At 51.7% G+C, this 25,077-nt stretch overlaps 2 protein-coding genes across 7 annotated transcripts in view; both read right to left on the reverse strand.

Annotated features, from left to right (window-relative positions):
- TNK2 (tyrosine kinase non receptor 2) overlaps positions 1-7,741 on the reverse strand; it is a 25,576-nt gene extending 17,835 nt beyond the window's left edge. The window contains exon 1 of one of the 2 annotated variants that reach the window (XM_066325927.1): positions 7,607-7,741. The gene's annotated coding sequence lies outside the window, so the exon portion shown is untranslated. Of the gene's footprint in view, positions 1-2,390; positions 2,871-7,606 lie in introns of those variants that run through there. The other variant, XM_066325928.1, reaches the window with a different exon arrangement.
- The window catches only part of TFRC (transferrin receptor), a 24,889-nt gene continuing 4,411 nt past the window's right edge, over positions 4,600-25,077 (reverse strand). Inside the window, exons 1-19 of one of the 5 annotated variants that reach the window (XM_066325934.1) lie at positions 20,990-21,076; positions 19,413-19,483; positions 17,205-17,418; positions 16,386-16,605; positions 16,045-16,188; positions 15,220-15,313; positions 14,721-14,843; positions 13,385-13,480; positions 13,085-13,224; positions 12,543-12,712; positions 12,117-12,236; positions 11,394-11,479; positions 11,217-11,280; positions 10,810-10,877; positions 10,374-10,441; positions 9,917-9,998; positions 8,762-8,986; positions 8,158-8,298; positions 4,600-7,880 (exon numbers count right to left, since the gene is read on the reverse strand). In XM_066325934.1, the coding sequence (XP_066182031.1) occupies positions 7,638-7,880; positions 8,158-8,298; positions 8,762-8,986; positions 9,917-9,998; positions 10,374-10,441; positions 10,810-10,877; positions 11,217-11,280; positions 11,394-11,479; positions 12,117-12,236; positions 12,543-12,712; positions 13,085-13,224; positions 13,385-13,480; positions 14,721-14,843; positions 15,220-15,313; positions 16,045-16,188; positions 16,386-16,605; positions 17,205-17,418; positions 19,413-19,445 (2,331 nt within the window). In that variant the 5' untranslated portion in view covers positions 19,446-19,483; positions 20,990-21,076 and the 3' untranslated portion in view covers positions 4,600-7,637. Of the gene's footprint in view, positions 7,881-8,157; positions 8,299-8,761; positions 8,987-9,916; positions 9,999-10,373; positions 10,442-10,809; positions 10,878-11,216; positions 11,281-11,393; positions 11,480-12,116; positions 12,237-12,542; positions 12,713-13,084; positions 13,225-13,384; positions 13,481-14,720; positions 14,844-15,219; positions 15,314-16,044; positions 16,189-16,385; positions 16,606-17,204; positions 17,419-19,412; positions 19,484-19,959; positions 19,985-20,529; positions 20,782-20,989; positions 21,120-25,077 lie in introns of those variants that run through there. The other 4 variants (XM_066325935.1, XM_066325936.1, XM_066325933.1 and 1 more) reach the window with 4 other exon arrangements.

The following is a 25,077-nucleotide window of genomic DNA, read 5'->3' on the forward strand; positions in this document are numbered from 1 at the left end:
GGTCCCCCTGGGGTGAAGTGGGAGAGCTCATAATGGGCCACCCTGCCTGGCACCCTCATCTGTCCACCCCAGACACTCTGGATTTCTGGGTAAAGGAAGTCTCTCTGCATCCAGAGTCATGACCTGCTCTTCCAAGGCAGTTGGAAGCACCTTTGTGGACTCACCCCCCAGGTGAGCTTTGCCCTCAGTGCTGCCAGGGAAGAGGGCATCAGGATGCACCCTGAGCCCTGGGTCCAGGCAGCCCCTCCACTCTGGGGGTGCTGCCAGCAGTTACCCCTATCTCTACCCCAGTACGGGATGTGTACTTGGGCCAGGCTGCAGCTGGCACAAAACGAGTTTGTCAGGTCTCAGGCCAGATTGGCACAAAGCCACATGCACACAGCAGCATCTCCCCTTCGGGCCGGGAGCAGGGGAATTGGGACCCCTAGAGCTGAAAGGAGGAATGAAGGCTCAATCCCCGCAGTTTCCCAGCAGCAGAGCAGCACAGCATCCTGGCCAGACCATTCAGTCTTTGCCAGTCATTAGCGCTAACTGACAGCACCCTAATTAGCTAGGCTGCAGCTGGAGCAGTGGCCCCCCCTCCCGGGGCTGCTCAGCAAAGGGATGGAACAAGACTTTCTCATAAGTCTTCCTGTCCTGGCAGGGACTGTGCCTGAAGCAGAGCTTCCTCCTGTCCCCACAAACCCATACAAGTGGGCAATGCCTCCGAGGATATTTTGCCCCTGACAGCTACCACCCCTTATGGACACAACTGAAGTCAAAGCCCAGGTGGCTCCAGGGGCAGGATGGGACCTCTTGGGGGGAAACTGAGGCACAGGATCAAGTCGAGCCTGCAGTTGGTTAGGACTGCAAGCTCACAGCAGTTCATGGTCCCGTGGGGGCTGCTCCTCTGCTTTCTGAGGGCCCCCTTGCCCCGGGGAGGCTGAGTCACAGTGGGACAGCAGGCTGGCAGCTTCCCGAGGAGGAGGAAGGCATTGCCAGGCCCCCCAGCCATACCCACTACACCCCACCCTGCACTAACAAATACCTGGCTAACGAGGCTCCGGTAGCTCCAGGGGTTGGTAACAGGTTGCACAGCCTGCACAGCCCCCACCCTGCACCCCCAGGCCTCGGCGCGGCCCGACGGGGGATGCGGAAGCTGCTTCTACCACCCCACTCCCTGCAGGGACCAGTGCGCTCGGGGCTGGCAGTGGGAGCAGGGCCGCAGCTGAGGATGGGCGGGCAGCACCCGGGGTCCGTCCTGGACCCTCACCCTAAAGAGGGTCCTGGTAGCACCGACCTGCTTAAAAGACATCACATGAGGCAGGTCCTGTTTTTAGAAGACTTTTGCAAAGCCCAGAGCCAAAAAACTTTGTTCAAAGCTTTGCCCTGAGCCAGCTCAGTGAACGGCTGAGTAAGAGGGGGGAATGTACAGCCTCCAGAGCCCACAGCACCTGACAAGAAGGACACTCTATGAAGAGTACTGAGCCGGTGCCAGAGCGCAGCCAGCTCTGGGACACCCCGGTGCTCCCGCTGCACCAAGCGGCCCCAGGGAGGTGAGGGTGTAGGGAAGTGCCAGCGCCAGGCTCTGCCCCAGCCTGTCCTGCCCAGACAGCCCAGCCCCAGCACTGCCGCCAGAGACACTGTCCCTGCCTGGGCTTCTCTGGCCACCTCCAAACCTCCTCCCCAGCTGCTGCTTCAGAGTGGTTAAAGGGTCTGATCACTCTGGGAGAAACCGAGCAGGGTTTGCCTGGCACGGTAGGATCCTCGTCTGGACTGTCAGCACCACCTTGCCAAGTTTAACTTAAAACTTTTATTTAAAGAAAGAAAACCAACAAAGACCAAGTGTACCCAACGGTCCTGGACTGTTCAGAGAAAAATTGCCACATCATAGCTGGACACAGCCACGGTACTGCTTGCTGGGCCGGTGGTCAGAGGCTCCCTGCACCTCACTGCTGCTCGGGGTTTCGGCCGCAGTACAACACCCCGAGGCGCAGGGCTGGCCCCGGAGGACAAGGATCCTCTGTTCAGTGCCACAGCTCCCACGAGCCCAGGGAAGAGGAAGAGCAAAGCTGCCTTTTCTCCAGGAAAAAAAAAAAAAAAATAACCTTCCCCCAGCTTCCGCTGTGGTTTAGGAGAGTTCAAGGGCACCAGGCACCCACTCACACCAGACCCTGCTGCCTGCTCTGCCCTGGCAGCTGGAGCAGGAGGTCGGGCACGCTGCCGGCCGGGACTGAGCAGTCCCGCAGTGCGCCTGGGCATGAGGGCAGCACCGCAGCTCGCAGTACTGCCGGGCACGGTGCCAACACACCAGCACTCAGATGTCAACCGGGCAGCAACACGGTGCCAAGCCCTGAACCCCCCTGCCCCTCGCAGCACCCCCAACCATAGGGTCGCGCCTCGTTCCTTACCTCCGCGCTCACCGCCACCGCATCCTGCGCCGGGTCTGCAGCGTCACCGGAGGGCGAGGACGGGCACGGCGGTACTCCAGACAGCCGGCATACCAGGCGGGACGAGCCCGCACACCTGCCCGGGCGGGGTGCGACGATCGACGCCGGGGAGGTCCAGAACGCGGCTGGGATCGCCCCCGGGGCAGCGGGCACCGGACACGGGCTGCGGCCTCACACCCGGGCGGACCTCCTGCGGCTCGGGCGGTGCGCCGGGGTCCGCGTGCCGGGGTTGCCGCCGGGGTGCTCCTGCTCCCCCGGGTAGAGCTCGCCCTCCTCCTGCACTCCGCCTCGGGCCTCTCCCTCCTCCTGCCGGCCCCGCCGCACCCACCAGCGGGCGCGGGCCGGGGGGCTCGCCGCGTCCCGCCGCCCCCCGCCGCGCTCCTGCTGCGCCCGCCGGGCCAGGCCCTGCTCCTGCCGGACCTTGGGGCCGTGCTCCTGCACCCCCCGCACCGCGCCCCGCGCCCGCCGCGCCCCGGGGCTGCCGCCCGCCGCCGCCTCCTCCGCGCCCCGCGCCCGCCGCCGCGCCCGCGCCGCCCCCCGCTCCCGGGGCCGCCGCGGCTCCGCGCCCGGCTTGGGGCTGCCGAGGGCGATGACGGGCCCGGGCCGCTCGCCCCACTCCTGCAGACTCGTCCGTTCGCCCAGCGGCACCCAGTGCCACCGGCCCGCCCCCCCGCCGCCCCTCGGTTCCCCGCCGCCAGCCACCAGCTCCTGGCCGCGGGGCAGCGCCCCCAGCCCCGCCTCCTGCACGCCGCGAGTGAAGCCCCCCTGCTCCTGCACCCCCGGGGCCACCCCGCCGCCCTCCGGCACCGCCGGGCTCAAGCCCCCGCCCTCCGGCACCCCCGGCGGCCCGCTCGCCCCCTGCCCCCGGATGGTGCACGAGGTGCGGGCCCCGCCCCGGCCCCGCACCCCCGGAGCTCCGGCTCCGCCGCCCCTTCCTCCCCTCCTGCCCCCCCGCCCGCTCCTGCCGCCGCCGCCGGGAGCCCGGACGGCCCCCGACCCGCCCCCGGCCCCGCTCTTAAAGGCGCCGCCCCGCCTCCTTACGTAACGGCGGGCGTGCGGACGGACAGACGGACGAGCGGATGGATGAGGACGGGGGACAGGCGGACTCACCGCAGAGCAGCGCTAGGCCCCGCACCGATCCGCTGCACCGGGGACGCGGGCTGCCCTGCGCCTCCAAAATCCCTGCTCCCAGGTGAGTTGGAAGGGGCTGTTCTCCGTTCCCTCTGCCCCGGCGGGGCTGACCCTGCCCGGCCGCAGCAGCAGCGCTCCCACGGCCCCGGCCCGGCCACTCGGGACACTTCGCACAGTTACCGCAGGAAGAGAACCCTCCCAGGCGCGGGCAGGAGCTGCGGGAAACGACGTCTTTCCAACAAGTAAATCATCCCCGGGGGAAGAGGAGGGACCAGAGCTATGCCGGGACAGCCCATAAAGTGCGAGCTGGGATCCTGGAGAACCTGCCACTCATCCAAATTATGCGACTTAGCGGGATGTGGTGTTAATAAAGCACAAGGCGAGACCGGCATGAGGGAGGGGGGAGGACAAGAGAGAGAAACTGAACATATTTAAATGCAGACCCTCAAACCCGCGCAGTCTCACCTGAACAGGCCTCTGGGGCTGAGGAGGCATCTCCTGCCCTCCCAGAGCTGCCCCAAGCTCTAAGCAATATCCACATTTGCATCTCTGCCTTGGCCCACGGGACGTCCAGGATGATGTGAGGCAGGGACAAGGCAGGAGCAAGTGCTGGCTGTCTGGGACACAGCCACCCACAGGCCTGTCCAGCCACCTTCTCAACAGCAGAGACCTGCAGGGCCACGGGGAAACCTGACATTTCATCCTTCTGTCACGCTTCACCCGTACACTGCAGGCTTTTCAGGGTCAGTGCTGTGACAGAGAGGCAGAAGTAGGACATGAAAGGAGAGGGAGGTCCAGGGGCTTGCATAAAGTTGTAATCCAGAGTCCTTATTCCAGTTGTCTGTGGTAAGGCAGGACTCGGCAGCCCCGTGAAGTTCAGATTTGCTACTGCACATCAGCTAAGTGGTACTGGAGCTGCTGCATACCAGCGCTGATGGAAACAAGACAACAGCCTCCCTCCAGCTGCCCAAGCTCACTCATGGCCCCAGTGCCACAACAGCATCATGGCTTTGCAAGAAGTCACAAGAGAAGGTGAGTGTTCAAGCTTCAAAATCTTTATTAAAGCAGACAGCAGATAATCCAGAACTCCAGAAGAGAAACTAAGTGTTCAAGCTTCAAAAACACTTTATTCCAGAAAACAGCAGATAATCCAGAAACAGTTTAGCACCCCACAACAGTCAGATGCCAGCACTGAGCACGGCATCCCAACATCCAAGTAGTCACAGTTGTGCTGCCTAGCCAGGAGACAAGTCTTGTCTTTTGTCTCTCTCTGCTGGCTGTAAAGCACAAGATTAAGTCTGACATCAAGATGCATGCAAACACCCACAGTGAGGACTCCCAGACAGCAGCTCTTAGATGCCATCCAGAGAAATGTCACTAGGAAACACTAACACAGGGCTATAGGAAGTTAAAGAGTTAAGAAAAGTTAAGGGAGAGCAACAAGTTGCACAAGCCTGGGCATCAGGTTTCTATGGACAGATGAAAATCCAACCCTCCAACGTAGTGAGCACTGAGCTCAGTAACTAGGCTTGGGGCCAGTCTCTGCCCACTCCTTGTGGAGCTCCAGCTGAACAGTGTTCCTTCCCTCAAGGATTACTACTGGGGCTCAGGTCACTAGCTCAGGTTAGGGTCAAATACCAAATCAAACTCTAGAATTTAGGTTAAAACTAAGCTGCAGGTGAGGTTTAAATGCCAGATCAAACTGCAAAGTACAGGGCTGGTAACAGTCGCTGGGAACAGGCAGCATGGTTTAGCAGGTGTTACACATCAGCAGTGCTCAGCTTCAGGTCACACAGCAGAGTGGCACCATTAGAAAGCTGCCACTGACTTTCTTCCCTCCATGCAACACCCAAGAGAGCAATATTGGAATTTCCAGCAAGAACTGGCGAGTGCACACAAACCAGCACCCTCCAGTGCCACAGCAGGCCAGCCTCTCAAAGTGTAACAGGCACCCATCCAGAGCAGTGACCACAGCCCTCCAGACAGCTGCCAGCCCCAAGCCCTACATTCACCTTTAACTCCTCAGGTCTTTGTAACTGATTTGAAGGAAGTTTACTACACCACAGAGCACACAGTCTAACTAGCCTATTTTCCACTAAACACTCAAGCACGGCTCCCGTGACTGGAGGCAGGAAGCCAATTTAAGACAGCACAGCTATTTGAAACAGTTCAGCCTATGGAGAAGGAAGAGTAAGGATGTACATAACAGACTGAAGTTTGTATCTGCATCACCACAGGAGAGTGAAAAAATAGGACTGCAGGAAATTAATCCATGTTAGATACTAACCATCAAGCTTCGCAGATGACATTGCGTGATAAGCATAGAACAATTATGGGAAACACTGTCCCCGATAATTACGTACACCCATAGTGCAACATATGGAGGTCACTGCCTCCGATATAACACTGTGGTAGGAAAAAACTACCTTGTTCTTTACACATTATGGGAGACACTGCCCCCGATAATGTCAGTTAGGTTTCATGATACATAAGGTACTGGAAGTTTGCAGGAAGCTGCCATTTAAAAATTGTGCCAATGCCTAATCTGAATACAGGGAGTTTTGTGTGTGTTGCCACAGGTGGAACTAGGGCTACACAGCAAGGCCCTCTGCTGGGACCAGGGCCAGGAAGGAAGCTGTGCTCCCTGTGAGAGCACACAGCATCCACAAAGGGGAGCAGGAAGAAGTCTGAAGCCCACAGAGGGGCACAGACCCTGCAAGGAAGGCAAATTTCTAGTATTGGAATTTCCACCCAGGTTTTCAGCATTTCAAGGATTATTTTAGAGTGCAACCTGGAGACTCACTATCCAGGTTTGCCAGTTTCTTCCAGAGGGGTGTTTCTGCCACATAAAGCTTAATTGCTAGTTTTCCAAAACTTTTTGAGGGGCTTGTTTTGATTATTTTAAATGCAAAGTTCCAGTATCATGTTTGATTGTAATAGCAGATGCTGCTTTATTCAAAAACGACAGTATAACTGTCATAATTATGGAAGGCACTGCTTCCGATAATTATCTTCTATAAAAAAACACACCATTTATAGTGAACACTGTCACTGATAAATAAATAAAGAAATAAATATCTCAGTGCCAAACAAGAGCCAACCTGCAAAACAACATCAGTCAAACAGGGTTTGGCCAGCAAGAGACTTGATTTCACACAAGGCCCCTGAGCAGCAAGGTCTGAAGTGCCAGTCTAAAGCCATTTCTCAATGCTGCAGGACTCACTGAGGTGCCAGCTGAAGGTATCAGAGGGACTTTGGATAATCTTTGGGGGCATTTTCTGTGGGTACTGATATCTGCCTTGGCAGAAGCATGCCTGCAAGATGTCACTGGGACCCTGCTGTTAAGTAAAGGCAGGCTGGGCACTTCAAAGCTTGCCAATAATCCAACACTTGTGGGCTATTACTACATTGTTTAATTTTTGAACTGCAGCTCTCTGCAGCTTCCTGCCAGAGAAGGGATCCTCATTACAAGTGTTCAGAGGAATCCATTCCCTGTTTTGTCACTAGGTTTAGGTGGCCAACAATTAAATGCCTGAATAGATGAGGTTCCTCCCCACTCAAGATACCAGTTCAGGAAGCACCTGAGCTCTTAGTTTTTAAGTACATTGGAGGCAGGAAGCCCCATAAGCAGCTGTACATGACCGGTTTGGACTGTGGTTAGATGGGAGCCTGGTCAGAAGAGACTTCATGGTAATCTTAGTACTGCTTTAAAACTGCCTCCTGTGAATTTGTCAAGGTGAAAATTTAAATTTTATGCTCAACTTTGGTCAAAAATGTTTTGTTGCCAGAATGTCTACAGGAAAGTAATGCTATATTAGGGAGTGGGTTTCACTTAGATTTCAGGGGGTTTTGGTTATGTTTCACAATATATTAAGGTACTGGCAAGAAGCTGCCATTTAAAAATCATGCCAATGCCTAATATGAGGTACAGGGAGTTTGTGTGTGTTGCTACAGGTGGAACTAGATCTACACAACAAGGCCCTCTGCTGGGGCTGGGGCCAGGAAGGACACTGTGCTCCCCATGAGAGCACACAGCTCTCCTGTACCTTAGATGGGTAATCCAGGTGTTTGCTGTGTCTAGATTTCGTTGTCTGTATTCCAGATATCACCCACTAAAGCATTGGCAGCCCCTTTAATGGTCCAGGTGGCCAGGGCCAGCTGCTCTTTCAGCTCATTCACATCCACGCTGGTCTTGTCGACTTCCAGCTGCTCCAGGTTCTCCAGCAGACTCTTCAGGGTGTGGCTGCCTTTGCCGAAGAAGATGTGGCGGAAGGGAGCATCTTTTGGTGAGAGGTACGGGGAGAGGAAGTCGTATTCCACCTGAGGAGAGGTGAAAATTTAGGGTTATACTCTCCCAAATTTTCCTTTCCTCGTCTGCCCCAACACAAGCTGCCAGCCTCTGATCCCCACTCAGCCCTTTCCCACAGCAGCTCTGCGAGGGCCAGACCCTCTCTTGTGAGCAAGCCATCATGTTGCTACTATGGCAAATGGAAGAGACACCAGTCTGCACAGTGCCCATGGTCCCTTAGGGAAATGCCCATCCCAGCCAGCACTCTCTTCCTTTGTGAAGGAGGAAAAACCAGTTGAAGATACCCACCTTCATCATCCTGTCATTCAGGGCTCTGCGGACAATCCTGTTTTCCCTGTCACTGTTTGCAATGTCTCTTCTCAGTGCATCTGCAGCTCGCTGGAAGTCTCCACGGGCAAAATACAGCCAGTTCAAGGTCAGCCCCAGTGCCTGCAAGGGAGGAGCTGTTAGCAAACCTGATTTTCTTCTTTTGCTGCACTCTTACCAAAAGAAAGTGTTGTGTTTTTTTTGGCAGTTTAGCCAAGTAACAGAACAAGTTACAAGTTCCTGGCAAGCTCTTCTGAGGTCACTCCCTACCCACAGTTTCTTGTCGATTTTCACCAGAGGTTTAAACGAGATGCAAACCTGCACTGTACCGTGAATGACCACCAGAGAAGAAACTGTTCACTTCTATTTCCTCAAGAGCTCATGACATCCAGATCAGTTATATCTGTCTACCACAGCTACTCTGCCTGCACTGCTCCATAAGTAACATCGATTCTGGTCATACTTTGCTACCCTTTAACGTCTAAAGGGGAAAGGTGTCCATCCTGCTGTATCCACTGGCATGGGACCTTATTAGCACATGGCCCCATGATCATCAGGGATTTGTTGAAATCAGAGTCCTTCTAACCTTCACATTGGGTTCGAAGTGCCAGATCTTCTCCTGGAATGACAGCAATTCGTCACTGTATCTGTCAAAGTCCAGGAAGAGCTCATGGTCATGGGTCAACCTGAGAGCTATTTGTCCTGCAACTTCTGCAGCAGCACGCATGAGAGGATACAACATGGCAGTCTTCTCTTTCAGGTTAGCCAAAGTGTCTTCAGTAGTGCCCAAAAAGGAATATTCATCATCTTCCTGCAGGAAAGACAGTATTGAAGTTAGCAAAGAATGCCTTTCCATTTAGACTTTTTTCATCCCCCACCACAGGTTACTTGTTACCTCCACTACATCCCACCGCCCTGTGCTGCTAAGGAGCAAAGACTCAAGTGGCAAAACTCCAAAGCACTGGGATGGGAATGGAGCTCTTGTATGTCATCCCTGACAGTGATCAGCAGGATGCAGTTTGTTATTTAGACCTGAAGACATACAGACGTTTATTCCCTCAGAATTCCCAAAATTCCCTCACTGCAGAAGTGCAGGTGGGCAAATCTGACCACCTGGTCTGGTATGTGCATGCAGCACCCTTCAGCCCCTTCCTGTCAGGATAACTCAAGTGTTTTTGTGAAACAAGTCTGACACTAAGAAACCCCAGGCATTCCTAAGAGAGGGAGCTGCAATCACCAAGGCTCCCAGCTGCACACCTGCAGTAACAGGGCAGGCTGTTGGGCTGGTGTTAACCCCCAGGCTGTGGCAGCAGACCAGAACAGTTTGAGGTATGTACTTGCTCTGGGCAATGATATTGCTTCCACAATGCCCTCTGCTTGCTGACCAGCAGGCTGTACAACAGCCTTTCACTGATGCAGCAACAGCCTGACATCCTTCTATTGCTTTTAGCTTCTGATTCATTGACATCTGAGCCTCCAGAAAAGCAAGTGACCCTTCTCCCTAAAAACCTGCAGGTATTCAGTACTTTAGAACAGAGACTGTAGGCCAGCCTTGGAGCAGCCTTGAAAGCAAGTACTGCCACAGACTACCAGGTCCAGAGGCTGCACCTCCTCACTCTGAAAGGCTCTTGCAAGGAACATTGAGCTTGGATAGCAGCTTTTGCTCTGCCATCCTGGAAAGCAGATATCCTTACAGCACTGTGCATGGAATGAGCACACCAGGCAAGAACACATTACTTACATCGTAGAAACCAAAGGAAACCACTGGGATTCCTGAGTAGGCCAGAAAAGGGAACGCTGCGTTATCCAGATCAAGGGGAACGCTGCAGAAGATAAGCACTGAGTAGTTACCAACTGGTTTGGGCACCCAGGAGAAAAGCTACAAGATCTACAATGGAAGCTCTGAGCCAACAGAACTCTAGACAAGACTGAAGGAGTCTCAACCAAATCCCTGGTCCTACTTGTCCATTTCCTGCCACTGGACGTTGTACAAGGATGTTCCTGTCCTGCAGAAAGGTGTCAGGACTGCCTCAGCCAGCTTGGGGCAGCACAGTCAATGCTCTACTGTTCATGCTTGCCTGACTCCAGGTCAGAAGGTAGAGCCCACCACAGACAGCAGTATGGCACTCCAGCAAAAACCATATTGTTTGCTCCATTATGGAGATCTGCTTCCCAAAGAGATGGATGACAATACTTACACTCTCTTTATCCAGTCAGAGCCAACTCTGTTGTACAGGTATCCTGGTTCCTTCATGGGGTCCTTCACCTGCACAGAGATGACAGTCACTGCACTTGTTCTGAGCTCTGCTTGGGCATCCAGGTCCATCCTGGAGCTTACACTGCTGAGCACATGCCAGAGTCAGGTGTACTCCCCTGACCTTTCTCCACACTGGCACATCTCCCCCTGAACTGTGGCATTGGCTGATTTTAGATTCTGCATGTGTGAACTGCAATTCCCAGAGCCCAGCTGATCTCAGACAGGGCCCTTCAGGATATCCCAAGTTTTTGTCCTAAATGGGTCTTTCTCCTCAGAGAGTGTCAAGTGGGCAAAGTGACCCAGCACAGCTCTTGTCTGCCTTCAGTTTCTCCTTAAAACCACAGTCACCTTGATCAAACCAAGGCCCTTCAACTCACCCTCTTCATAGTTGACTCCAGCAATGAGTACAGCAACGGGCTAGCAGAAATCCTCACGTGTCTGGAGCCTGCAGAAAATGAAAGGATATTTGACATACTGGCACAATCAACCACTACTGCTAGAGCTGCCCACCCCTGAGCCACAGCTACAGTTGCTAAAGGACCTCCAACAGACACAGGACAGTCTACTGGGATTTAGCAGAGCTGACTCCTCTTGGCTTAGGTATCAGCCTCCCAGCTTCAATGACAGCAGGAGAATAAGTGGAGTCATGCCAGTCTTCAGCCAAACACCCACCAGCCACCTCTGGCACTGGTGGCACAGCTCCCCTTCACAGGGATTAAGGGATGTCTGTTCAAGCTGTTCTAGTCCCACCCAATTTCAAGAAACTCAAAGAGCAGCAGGTTACCCAGGACTGCAGTATCCAAGTTGATGTAAGTGAAGGCTTTAGCATGCAGCGTGGTGGAGTACCCCTAGAACAAAACAAGTATTTTAATAACCAGCAGTAGCAGTCCAACACCAGGATAGTTAATGCACAGGAACAACTGCACAGCCATCCTGCAGAACTCTATTAAACAGCCAGTACCTCCAGCCACTCGGTAGCACCCACAGCTCCGTACTCTCCTGCACTCCAGCTAGCAAAAATAATGCTGCGCCGTGGCCTGTAGTCATCTGTGAAGAGAGAGAGAGACTGAGATGTCTGCCCTTCCCCCATGGAGATGCAGATTAGCACTGCGGGCCTGGGATGATGAATTGCCCACTCCTCAGACAGCGCTGCTGCAGAGAAATGTGCACACTGCACTGTACCCTGCCCCCACATGCTGCAGAACTGTGCAGGAGAACAATGCTGTCTGCATTTCCACTCTGTTTTGTTTAGCTGCCAGAGCCCAAAATGAACCCTGGAGACAAGTGTTCTCACACTAAATGCCACCATGCAGTCCTGCCACCATGCACCACTGCTCCAAACACTTCACAATTCTCCAACTTTGGGCCTGGCGGTCTAACAGACAGCTCAAGTTTAAGGTTTGCATCCTGTGTTGTCCAAGGACACTCCTGCATTTGAGCCATACCAGATACAGGCAGGGAGTCCCTTGGAAATGAATGCTCACTGCAGGCAAGTTGTACTGGACAATTAATAGCTCCTCAGGAAGCTTTGTCAGATTCCCTGCACCTTTTAAAGGACTGCTTTGCAACTGGGCTCTCCAGTCTTAACACACAGAGAGCTAGACCTGCGTCACCTCCCACCCTCGTGCTTTTGTTCACACATATTTACCATTTTTCACCATGTCCTTTGTTCACACATATTTACCATTTTTCACCATGTCCGAGATCACACGGGCAAGTTCCAACAAGATGGCAGTGCCAACACCAGCCTTGGCTGCCCCTGGCCCCCAGGAGTCTCTCTGGGCTCCGAGCACAACGTACCGATCTGTAGAGGAGACAAGATCAAGACCTGAGCTGCAAGCCTCAGATTGCAAATACCATTTATGAGAAGAGCAGCTTTCAAGCTTCTATGAAGAGAGTCTGCAGTCTGATCCCTGAATCTGGCACACTGAGTGCTTTCATTTAGCCTTTCCCGGGCAGCACGGTTCAGATTTCTCTTTGATCCTCAGGGGAAGGCCTCGGTTCTGCTGAGAAAGAACTGGCATCTGTCTGGGAGCAGCTGTCACATTCCAATGACCACAGAAGAGGAAGGGTTCCTCTCAAGACTGAGCCACAATGCAGCTGCTATTACCTGGTTCTTCAAATCCCTTGATAACACCAAAGATGTTCACAATCTTCCTATCCACCATAACGTTGTTCACAGTCAGTTTCACTGTCATCTTGCTGCTGCTGCTCACTGTCACCTTACATCCCATGATACCAGACGTCCACTCCTCAAGGCATTTTTCTCCATCCATTTTTCTGAGAGAAAAAGGAAGAGCCTTTGAACTCATTATCCAGCTCTGACTCGTTTAGCTCTTGTGTGAAAAAAGCACACCTGCAACTGCTCCTGTTCAGGGCCTGCGTAGGAGAGAGTTTGCAGTTCTGTACCACTAATTATGCAGGGAGAGGTAGAATGCAGAGGCCAAGAGGAATCCAACACCAGATTAAGTTCAATCTTTAAGACATGAAACATGGACACAAGTGACTCTTCTCCAGCCAGATCCAGAACATGCTCCCTGCCACACACAGCAGAGAGCAGCAGAGAGCTCTCCGTCTCACAGCACCTCACACCATCCTCACTCCTTCAAGAGGCCACAGCACCTCAGCCTGCAAGGCAGGAGAAACACTTACCCAAACAGTTTGGTTGCTGCTTCTCTAGAGATAGTTTGAACAGGAATGTGAGGTAGTCCAGAAGATTCCACTGGTGGGAACTGGGTGTGGTTGAAAGAAGGGAAGCCTGGGGTGAAAGGGTCTCCAGTTCCAAGGTGGGCCTGTGAAAAGCAAGAGGAGTCCTCAAGTTTCACCAGAGTCCAGCAGTTTTCATCTACACAAGGGCACTGCTGAGCCAGAGGCCTGCAGGACTGCCCCAGGCTGCAGCCCACAGCCAGAGAGGTTCTCAAGAACAAACAGGGGCACCAGTTATATACTCACATGTCCAAAGGGGACACATGAATCTGCCTTCTTGTTATTTGAGGAGCTCAGGTACATCAGGGCACCAACTGCTCCTTCCTTTCTGGCATTTGCAACCTGCAGCAAAGAGAAACAGTAACTGCACATCTGCACTGCAGGTAAGGGGAGTCCAGACAAGAACATGGAGTAATGGTGTAAAGGACTGTGCTTCTCAGTGCCCAACTCCACAAGAGATTTAACAGCTACCTGACAGATACACAAGGCAGCTAAATCCTAGCAGCTGAGCCCTTACTCCAGGCAAACTGTGTCTAACATCCTTTTGAGCAGTTAGGACACACTGCAGTGTCTCAGTTTATGATTCTTTCAGCTCATACTTACTCCTTGGAGCAGCTTAAAATTTAGTATTATTTAATTTTGATTATGTTCCATCTGTTTTCTCAAGATGAGGTTAGTCTCAAGACAAGCAGTCACTCGGAGGGAGGCTCATCTTCACACGGAAAATGGAGTCAGAGTGGACCAGCCACGTCCCTGTTTAACACATCTGCAGCCCAGCTCTGGTATGTCTCTGCTACAAACACTTTTGAAAGGCTGGACGCCAGTTTGGAAAGTGGGAATGGGATTGAAAAACCAGTGACCACATTTTTTGGAAGCACTTTCCAGCACTGCCTGTGTGAGATGCCTGCAGACAGGCTGAGTGCAACTGCAAAGGGTCCTGTGCCCCAGCCCCCCCAGGAGCACCCAAAAAAAGGGTTATTTTTCCACCCATCTGACTGCAGCTCTGGGTCAGATATAGAACAGGCTTGCATAAAGAAACACTTGGATCTTTTAGGCTGATTGGCTATTTCGTTCTCTAAAAAGAGAACTCTACAGCAGCATGCAAGCCCACCAGCTAGACACAGGGTGCCAGCACTGCCGCGTGGTCCAAGGGAACAGTCAGCAAGGGCCCAAGTGACACACTGCAGCCAAGCTTTGAAAGTATCTGGCTACACCAGCAAGAGGTGTCCTGGAGGCAAGGCTGTCCTGTTTCTAGCAGCCTTATGGCTGTATCTAGTGATATTAGCCAGCTCTGCTCCCAGGCTGCCTCCCAGCCCCACCACTCCAGAGACCTGGTTGTTCCAGCAAACTGCCCAAGGCCAAGAAGAATGGCACCATGAGCAGTAGCAAGCTCTGCTCAGCCTCAGTGTCCAGACCTGCACGTGGAGCCTTAGTGCAAACAAGCAAGACCAGGCTTGCAGAACAATCCTACATACGTGAGTTGTACAGACGTGAAGAAAGACATACCTCTGTGCCTCAAAGAGTAGGAAGCATAGCTTCCCATTGCCAAGTCTAGCCAGGCTTTGGGGCAGACACTACTTACCTTCTCAGCAAGGGTTATTTTTCCAGCTCTGAAGATGATTATGGATCCATTCATTGGAACGTGCATATTTCGTACTGTCTGAAAATCTTCTTTCCGTCCATAGTTCACATAGATAGGTTTGCCCTACAATAGAAACACTGGTTATGAGTGCAGCACTCTGAAGTCAGTAAGATACCTGAAACAACAGGAGTCACTGTTACAGTGACTCCTGTTAACAGTAGAGAGCTGAAGCTCAGCAATGAAAACTGATCCAGTCCAAGATGCCTGTTGGAGCAGCACTTCTGCCAAGGTTCCTGTATGGATTCTAGCAGGGAAGTTTAAAGTTACTCCTGCATCTTGCTGCAGTAAGAATACTATGTGGGCCCATTCCTCTCCCCACTCTGACCACCCCACCCAGCTCTCTTAACTGGTGAGGGCTTTATACACCCCATATCTTAAAGGGATTTATTTTTTTTTAAGTGTTCACACACGTTTCCAGGATCCTCCTGGAGTCACTTACAGTAACTGTGCCGCTCTTGCTGTATGCCACGTACGCATCACGACTCTCCAACTCTTCTTCACTATCTTCTATAATGAACACTTGATTCTTGCTACTGTTAAACATAGAGAAACAGCATTATACTCTTTCAAACAGGAATTTAACTAGCTCACTATTCTGAGTCAGTATTGACTGTATTCAGTCTGTGTTCTAACAATTCTGATTAATTCAATGGTGCCTGAAACAGGCAGACTCATCCCATTACTTCCATGCAAAGATCTCTGGAGCTGGTAAGAGACATTAATGAAGGTTGATATCTAGGACAAGTAGCAGAAAGAATCTCTGCTTCCAAATCTCTCAGTCACCTCCTAAGAGAAGCTAAGCAAACTCACTTCCCCTAACAAAAAGGAGCAAGTAAGAAACGAAGGTGTGAGCTGTCAGACAACACAATGCCTGTTGACTCCCTCCTGAACTGCTGGAGGAGCCACTGCCAGGTGTGCAGCCCTGTCTGGGTGACAAGACAGAGTCACCTGTGCTAGCAGTTTTAGACACAGGGAAACTGCCTTTCATCTGAATTTTCACTCAAGTTTGTTTTCTCCCCACTTCCTAAGCATACTTGGAAGAAACAGCTGCCCCAGAATACATCCAGAGGGCTCCTACCAGACCCTCTGGATTTAGAAAGCCTGAGAAGAGGTAGGAACAGTTACTGCTTGGCTAGATTGAGGTTGACATTGGAGAGTGGTAACTGGCCCACAATCTTCACATCATTTTAAGCAGAAATTACACATATGCTCCAGAGTACAGGTATGCTATATGGAGGGGATGTGCATTCCTTCATTAACGTACCTGCCTTTATCCTGCAGCCTGACGTAGTGTTCATCATTCCACACATCATCCAGGCGGAAGCTGGTGAACTGGTCATGAATGTGGCTGGCAGTGTCCTGATCTTCAGGCTTGCCAGCTTCAAAAGAACTCTTACCTTCTCTTTGCCTGTAGGTGACAGGTATACGTATAGCTGAGGCTACAGCACCAGGTTGTACTGCAGCCTGCAAAGCCATTTAAGCCCGAGTTTAAAACACGCCACCCTACATCGCCTGTAAGGCCCCCTTATTCTCCAGGTGAGCTCAAGTTCTGCTCACAGACTGTGCCCCTCTCAAAGCTCTAGATAAACTTTCTGGAACTGTTACCTCAGGTTGCTCTCAAGACGTGTAGCTGACAGTTTAGCTGACAACATGTTTCTGAGTTCAGGCCAGTATAAGATACGTGGTCCTGGAACCTCTTCTTCCTCCGTTTCATCATCTGAGAAGTAAGATGCAGTAGGAGTCATCTCACAGTTTCCACTTCCATCCAGACACCTGTTAACCCTCTGCATTCGTCCACGGTAACTCAAGTAGCCGATCAGAATCCCTGTGGACAGAACAGGTATTACTTTGTGCTGCAGAAAGATGACTGAACCCCACCACACAGCTTCAGACTTAAGATGCATCTATGCTCTCACTATTTTTGATGAGCTGGCTTACCCAAGGACAGGCAGAAATATGCAGCCTGACATTTTGCCTGAGCTGGCATGTTTTAAGGGGCACTGTAAATCTGATCTTGTGCTTGGCAGAGTCCCTCCAGCACCACTTGGGAAGGAGAATGCTCACTTTAAGCCAATGGCATTGTTAAAACCTTAAGAGACAAGTACCAAAGGCTTGACTCATCTGTTGACCCACATCTCTACAGAAGTGTTGGGAGTTAATGGAGGGAAAACCAAAACTTTGACATGGACCAGTTTTCCCTTTAGCTGAGTCACAGTTACGCTGTCAAACTCCACAATTCTTTGTGCCAATGATGTATCATTGATTATGATAGTCTGAGCTTGACATACTTAGTGATAAGAGGCTGTGGCCTGGATCCCAGTTGTTGAATTATCTCCCAAAACAATACAGATTCAAATTTAACAACCTTGCATCACATTCAATACTAGAGTCGACTTCACGCAGTTGCCTCCCACCCTTCCTTACCAATCAAAAGGAGGAGGACAGCTGCTATGATTAAGAAGCAGAGGTTCTTGCCATTCCTCCGTGGAGGAGCCATGCTGGCATGGAGGTGCTCTGGTCTCCCAATTTCCCCTCCTTCCTCCTCATCAGCAGCCAGCTTCATCTCCACGTGGCTGTTGTCTCCGTCCATTTGCCGGGCAATGCTGAAACGTGTGTATGATGTTGGCTCCCCACCAAACTGTGTGGAAAGGCAGTCAGTCATGTGATGGAAGAGTTGGCTATGCCAGCTTACAGTCCTTGCAGCCAGCTGCACCTGTGCTCCAACCCAAACACTGCTGGTCCATCTGCAGCTGCTCCAGTGCAGCAAGCATTTGTTCTGTTAGTAGTCAAGCTGGATGCTTTAAACACAGTTAACACTCAGACCCACTCAGGGTCTCCAGAGTCTATTTAGGTTCCATTTACCCTGCACAAATTTGGAGCCACACTGATCTCAATCTAGCCTGGAGTCTGTTACAGATAAGAAAGAGCCAATGGCATTGGCATTTCCCACGTGACCCCATGGCTGAGGCTGATTCAAGCAGAAACTCCTGGTCTTAATCAGCAGAGCACAGATCGTACTTCAGTGTGTACAATTTACACTCTGATGAAGACAGAGGAAGGCGAAAGCAACTGTCCATGGCTGTGCCTTTGAGCTACGTCCACTTTGATGTAAATACGCTCATCCAGCACCTGGATAATTTTGTATTAAACTGCCTTAAGGCTACCCTTAAATTACACTATTACACATATGGTAGTATTACAAAGCAGCTAGGCTGAAGAGAGTTGACCCATGGGCATTATGCTACCTCAGCTAACATGAAAGCTGAGGCTACACCTCTTGTACCCACCAACAACTAGCACTGCTTGTCAGGTTTTGACCAGTGCCCAAGCAGAGCTTCCAGTCTGGAGCCTGCTCTTCTAAACAGATGCAAAGCACAGCCCAGCCCCCCACAGAACAGCAGCCCATGCACAAGGCAGCTGCTCAGATTAACTCAATTCCAGGCATAGCCAGGCACTGGTTGAACTACTCAGTTTCCATTAGACACGCTGAAATTGCCTGCAGCCGTGGTTGTGCTGGGAAGTAGCATGAGACTGGCTAAAAGGCCAAAGGAATAGCTTTGGGAGCAGCTCTCTCCTCTGCACTGGAGAAGCAGCTGGTACCAAGCACCCAAGCCCTGTCACAACCACAGCAGCTCTTTCACAGTTCTCAGCTCACTCTCAAACTACATGTCAGAGCTAGAAGTGAGAAACCAGATATCTGCTTGCTTGGGCAAAAGAAAACAATATCATTTCAGACCTGCAGTTTCACTCTGACCCACACTATCCTACCCACAATGAAGTGTGGCTGCTGCTCATATTTCAGAAAGGGCAACACTGCAGTCTGTTCTAACACTCTCCCTGCTAGCTGCTCCACAGCTTGGCTTCCCTCACACTTGAGGCATGTCCTAACAGAGGACATGCCCCAACCCCACATATCCTCCATTCTTGTTCAGAGACCAAACCACCACACTTGCAGTCCTAGCCTCAGGTCATTTCACAATCCAAACTCTCTAGGACTGGCAGGCTTGGTTGAACAAGTTCAGAAGTACCTCCTCCTGCACATTTGTTTCAAGCACAGGTTGCTTTCAAAAGCTGGACTTGTGGCTGAATTCCCATTCCCCCAATAACAATGGAACACATGTTGATTGTCCCAGAAGGCATTTGAACAGCTTCCTCAGCAGCACTTCCTTCTACAACTTTGTTCAAGGCCCAGCCCCTTTCTTACCAGTTCTCAGAGATCCAAAACACGATAGCAGTTAGTGACAACTCCACCACTGAACTGCTTGAGATAGATACTTCCTTATCATGGTCAGCTACTTCCAGTGACATTTGGCTCACCACTCACAGAGCAGCACCTCACGCTGCTTTGGATTCATCATCTTCTCCAATACTGATAAGTAATGATATTTTTTTGAATAAATAAAGCTCACAACTCATCAAATATCTTTCATACAGTTCCATCAATACAGCCATCTGTTGCATAGGATAGCTATACTCAATTCCACAATCCATGTATGTTCAAATAGATAACGAACTACATAAAAAATATAAAAAGAATATGATACAATCTCATACACAGATGCTATTGAACCTTCCTTCTGCAGTATCATCAGCCCACCAAGAGACCATCAGCATTGGGGTACTGTGTCTTACCAAGTTAGAGATTGCTGCTCTGGCATGATCCATTGCCTTCTGGACAAATGCAAACCAACTTCACCAAAGCCCTAGAAGTTCAGAACGTAACAAGTCAGGTTAGGCTGTTCCCCTGCCACTACATCACCTGAGGTCAATTACTCCCACTAGTGCACTGCTTGCCCATGGATTTTCTGCGCATACTTCTACGTAAGTCACTACATTAGTGAACCTATACGAACCTTGAATGCAACCTAAAAGTTTCCATGGCAATTATAAGCTCCAATGAACGCAGCCGCTCTTTCTGTTGAAATTTGTGCATAGTGACAGGTGTATAAACAAGGAATACAGTCTCCAATGGCTCAGTTCAGCTAAGGGTCCTATTAATGGTGAGGACATCTCCATTCAAGGAGTGCTGGCGAGAGGCATGTACTCAACTGTGACAATGGACTCTAGATATCTAAAGTTCCTGGGGTCTGTCTCAGTGACAGGAAGAATCCAGCACAAGGCCATAAGGCAATGCAGCACAAACTCCAACACTGACAAAACACTTCTAATACGAACATACCTCCTAGAAGACCATGCTCTCTACAACTTTGTTGTGTAAGGCAATTTCTGTTTTGAAAAGTCTCTGGAAACCGCTAAGAGCGTCTCTCCAAAATAATTTCAGCGACTTTTAAAATTCTAAGTTCTCTGTAAAGAGCAAACATATCTGAAACTTAAATTGTAACTGATTTACTTCTCCTTTTCTTCTTGAAAAAGGTTTGCAATTTAGTGAGTGACTAGACAGGTGTTAAGGTTGGGAGCACACAACCTGGGTATGCCCTCCAGCAGCGCTTCTAAGAAGAGGCTCTGGTCTTCAGGTGCACGTGGATTAGCTCCACACCTGGGAGCTCTGCAAGGTTTTATTTGGAGATCAAAGGTTAACAGTGGCCGTTGCTTGTTTCACCTTTTATTTAGGGCAAGAACACATGGAGACGAAACCCAGACAGATCTGAGAAGCCTTTCCTCAAGTAAAAAACTTGAGACCGCAGGCTCCCGCCAGGGCACGAGTGGACTGAGCACGCGGGAGGGTCTGCTAAAAGGAAAGCCGGGAAGACGAAGGGAAGAAAGCACAAAGGGCCTGTGGGCATCGCACCTGGTAAGGATGCTGGCCGGGTGAGCGATGCCTCCCCGAGCCCCTCCGGCCAGGCCCCAATCTTTCAGAAATAAGGCAAAGAGAAGAAAAGAGAGCAGAGCGAGCAGCCGCCCCGTGGGGCTGGGCGGACGCGCTATCCCCACTAGGCCCAGCTGGGGCCAGCCTGATAAGGAGCACGGGCGATACGCCGCCGGCCGATGGCACGTCTGCTCCGTGCTCCCTACCGCAGACGCGCATGGCCGCGGCGGGGCTGCGCTTCCCATCCAAGGTCATTCAGTGCCGCATGCGGAGAGGACGCGTGTGCCGCCAGGGCCCCGGCGCCTGCCGCCGCCGCCGCGCCTCCATCCTTCCCTCCTTCCCTGCCTCCATTCTTCCCTCCCTCTCCCTCCCGCCCGCCCGGCCCTCCCCGCTCCCCGGCATTCCCACCCGCCCGTGCCGCGGCCCCGCCGCCGCTGCTCACCCTTCCGCCGCGCACCCGCGCCGAACACCTCTGCAGCGCTTCTACGGGGAACGAGACGCCTTTCGCGGCCAGCCTTGGCCCAGCCCATCGGACCGCCCATCTGTGTCGCAATCTCTCCCTAATCTCCTATATAAGGCGCTGCCGCGCAGACTTTAACTGCAGGCGCGTCTCGGGTGCTGCTGATCACCGTTCTGCTGCTCGCATCGTCCACCCAAGGGAGTGTCGCTGCCGTGGGTCCTACCTGGCCTTGCTGCGGAGGGGGAACGTAAGGAAGCACAGAATGATGGAAGAGACCGCTAGGATCATCCAGTCCATCCATCAGCTCAGCCCTACCACTTTAACCACTACTGGTGTGACCCAGCACCAGATCCAGGCACCTTTTAAGCATTTCCACAGATCATGACTCCAACACCTCTCTAGGAAACCTGTTTCAGTGCCTGACCACCCTAACAGTGAGAGGCATTTTTCTAACACCTAATCCGAATCTCCCATCTCAATTAAAGGCCATTTCCTCTATCCTGTCCTGTAGGCATGGTGGAAGAGACTGCTCCTCTCCTCAATAGACCTACTTCCTTTATAAAGAATAAAGCTGCATGCTTTATAAATTGCCTTTAGATGCCCTTGGTGCGATGGAGGAGCCACTTGCCAAGGGACATGTGTCTCACTGGGTGCACACCAAGTCCCAGCTTCTCCCCAGGAAGGGCTGAAAGTGGGGCAGGGAGATGAGGTTAACAACACTTTGTGGGAAGGCTTGTACCGCAGTAGGAGTGGGTCACAGACCCAGCATTCCCACCCTCTCAGCATTTCGAGGGATGAGGGCAGTGAAAATATTTTCCTCCCTGGGTGGTGCAAACCAGGCACATGACTTGCTGTAGCTTGGGAACCTCTCAGCATCCTCGGGTTCCCAGGAAAAGTCAGACATACTCAGGGGTGCCTTTTTTAGATCTGAATGGGCAGAGACACCCAAGATGCCTTTCTTTTGTGTTGGGCTGCACAGATTGCTATTTTATTTGTATGATGGGAAGTGTGACTTCCAGCCCCTAAAGTGCATTTGTTCTGCAGTACTGTGCTCATTTGTCCCTTGTTCATTAGAAAAATAAATCAGTAGGCCGGATTATTGCCTCAAATCCCCTCCCAGGAAAGGATGGGAGCAGAAAGTTTGTAGTTTGGCAGAACACATGATTGCAAAGAGGATTATGCTGGGTGAAAAGCAATACATTCCTGTGCTGATAAAAGGGGGATTAACTAGACCTGAAATTCGGCATGGACGTCTGGAGACAAGTCTGTAAAGCATCTCTCAGGCCAGATGTACTGGTGGACCTGCCAGTTCTGTTTACCAGAGGAGGTCTGAGCCAGGCTCCAGTGCCCAGGCTCTCTGTTCTCCAGATTCATCCCTCACCAGCTGTGGTGATGCCAGTCATGGGAAGGGAAAACTGTTGTCACTTGGTGTGTGACTGACCCGTGGGAGGTGGCACTGGCTGGTGCCCTGGTAGAAGCCCAGGGTGTAAGAGGGTTCAGAAAAAGTTTAGATCAGTCCTGCTGGCCAGATGCTCTGATCGTTTCTCACCACAACAGCCCGGATGCAGCCTGCTGCTCAGGAAGGTGTAACCTGGGGAAAGCAGCCGCAGCTTTGCCCTGTTTGTGTTCCTCTTGGGCTCCCCCCACCAAGCCCTCGCCTTCCTTTAGCTGTGCATGCTGTGCCAGGCGCAGGGCAGTGATTCCACACCAAGGTCTTGCCAAAGGAGGGACACCTGCAGGAGAGCTCAGGTTCTGGATGTTCCCTGGAGCAATGCTGCAATGCAAGCAAGGAAGGCGGCAATCGGATTTATTCCTCCCCGTGGCCTCGGCTGGCTGTGCCTCCCTTCTGGCTATAGCAGGGGAGGTGCTGCACCATGCCGTGCCAGCCCCGACCTGCCCTGGCAGAGACTTGCTGCAGGTGTTTTCCGTTCCCAATCACAACGTGCGTGTGCTGAGCGCTCAGTTCCCCTTTTCTACACATGCCAGGAAAAAGAGAAGAAAACTGACATTCTAGAAACTCAGACTTTTTTTTGCAGCTCAGCTGGTGTTGGCAGTGAAATACCTTAAAATGAAGTTTCTTCAAAGTCAATGTTGTGTACTTGTGAGCAGTGGAGCATCTTGCAAGCAGCTGGGAGTTGGCTGGCTGTTGGTGCTTGGTGGCTGTGCCACCTCTCTCAGGGACACCTGCTGTCCACACAGCGGTGCCTGTACTGCTGGTGATGCCGAGCCTGGGTGCTCAGGCTGCCCAGCCCGACCAAAAATCTTTCCAAGGAGCAGAGAGCAAAAACTGGGAAATGGATGAAGAAGAAAGAGGATGTAGGATTGGTTACTGCTGACTTCTGATCTGTCTTCCCGGCAACAGGGTGTTCCTCTTCATTGTGGCTTGGCTATTTTAGGAGATGTCCTCTGTCCTCTGAACTCCTGGGGGACTTGTGAGTCCTCTGACTTGACTCAAATGACTCCACATGTTTTTGTACGATATCTCATGATGCGCCAGGGTTCCTTCCTCTGTTTTTTAAAAAACACATGCAGCTCTGAGGTTAGCTGCTTAGAGCATGGTTCTAGTAATGCCAAGGTGTGAGTTGGATCCCTGCATAGGCCATTCACTTAAGGGTTGGATTTGATGATCATTGTTGGTCTCTTCCAACTCAGAATATTCTGTGAAAAGTTGCTTTTCCAACAGTTTATCATTAACAATGTTGTGAGGTGATTTGAATACTTCTATGGCAAGAAATACTGCAACTAACATAGCTCTTTAGACTGGAGGGGATTGAAAAGACTAGAACCAAGTTCTGGAGTGTGGTGCTCATTTGAATCTGCTGTTGGGCTGAGGTTGTGGGACATGCAGTGGTCTGTGGGGTGGAAGGTGGTTATAGGGCTCCCATTGGCTGTGCACTCCATGGAACAGGGGCTGTGGGGCACTCCAGGCACCCCAGGGTGCAGGGCCAGAGAGGCAACAGGCGTCTGGGGACAAAAGAAAGACTTTGAACTTCTGCCCTGAATGTCAACTGCTTCCTCTGGATCCCAGCCACTCAGAGGAGTGTCAGTGTCAGCTCCTGCCTTCCTGGGAGCAGGCTTGAACATACACTGTTTGTGTTCCCTGGTCACCTCATGGGTTGCACTTCATGGGTGCAGTTAGGTATTATAGGTCCCAGGAAGCTGAGAACTCTAGGTTTTTTTTCAGTGTGAGAATCATACTCAACTAATCTACTGTCTACTAATCTACCCTACTAGTCTAATCTACCCTCTGCTACCATAACTTTCCAGGCTAGGGCTAGCAGACATGGCTCCCAGGAGAGCCTGCCCTCTCTGCTCCTGTCTCACCAAGCCAAGAGTGCAATAGCCAAGAATTTCACAACGCCATGAGTACCCCCATCCTCCAGAAGACCATGTGTTCTTCCCTTTGCTGCAGCATTTCTCAATTGCCCTGACAAAAAGTGGGTGAAGTTTCAGGAAAAAGCCATCATGCTGCTTTGGAGGATGTCATTCCATCCTGTTCTCTCCCAGCAATCCGGGCACACACAGTCATGCTCGAGAGCTGTTGTTCCTTGGCCACAGTCCTGGCATGTGCTGCCATGCAGGCTGAGGAAGGAGAGGGATTGTGACAGGCACTGGCATCTGGGAGAGGATCTGCTGCCTCTTGTCCTGTAGCAAAGAGGCTGTGGAGAAGGTGAGAGAAGAGGCACTTGAAAGAATGAAAATGCAGTGGGTAAAGCCGACAGCTGGCCACAGCTTTGTTGTCCCTTCAAAATAACACCTGTCTTTGCATCCTTCCTGGGGAAGCACCTGGGGCTGGCCTGGCTCTCCACATTTTCCACAGCTGGCCTGGTATTCCTGTCAGTTAGCTGGAGAGAAGACAGAGCACCAAACACCTGGAGGAGAGATGTGGGGCTCAGGACAGTGTGTGCTCTTGCTCCTGTAAAGATGCTGACCTGGGGTATCCTATGGACCACCCCCTCAAAGTCCTCTGGGACTTCTTTTGCCTTCCTGCAATGTGGAGGCACATCTCCCCATCTCTCTCATCACACAAGGAGGGCTGTGGATGCAGTGGTGCTTCTGCTCTGCTTGTC

The sequence above is a fragment of the Sylvia atricapilla genome, chromosome 10, assembly GCF_009819655.1.
Source record: "Sylvia atricapilla isolate bSylAtr1 chromosome 10, bSylAtr1.pri, whole genome shotgun sequence".
Taxonomy (NCBI): Eukaryota; Metazoa; Chordata; class Aves; order Passeriformes; family Sylviidae; genus Sylvia; species Sylvia atricapilla.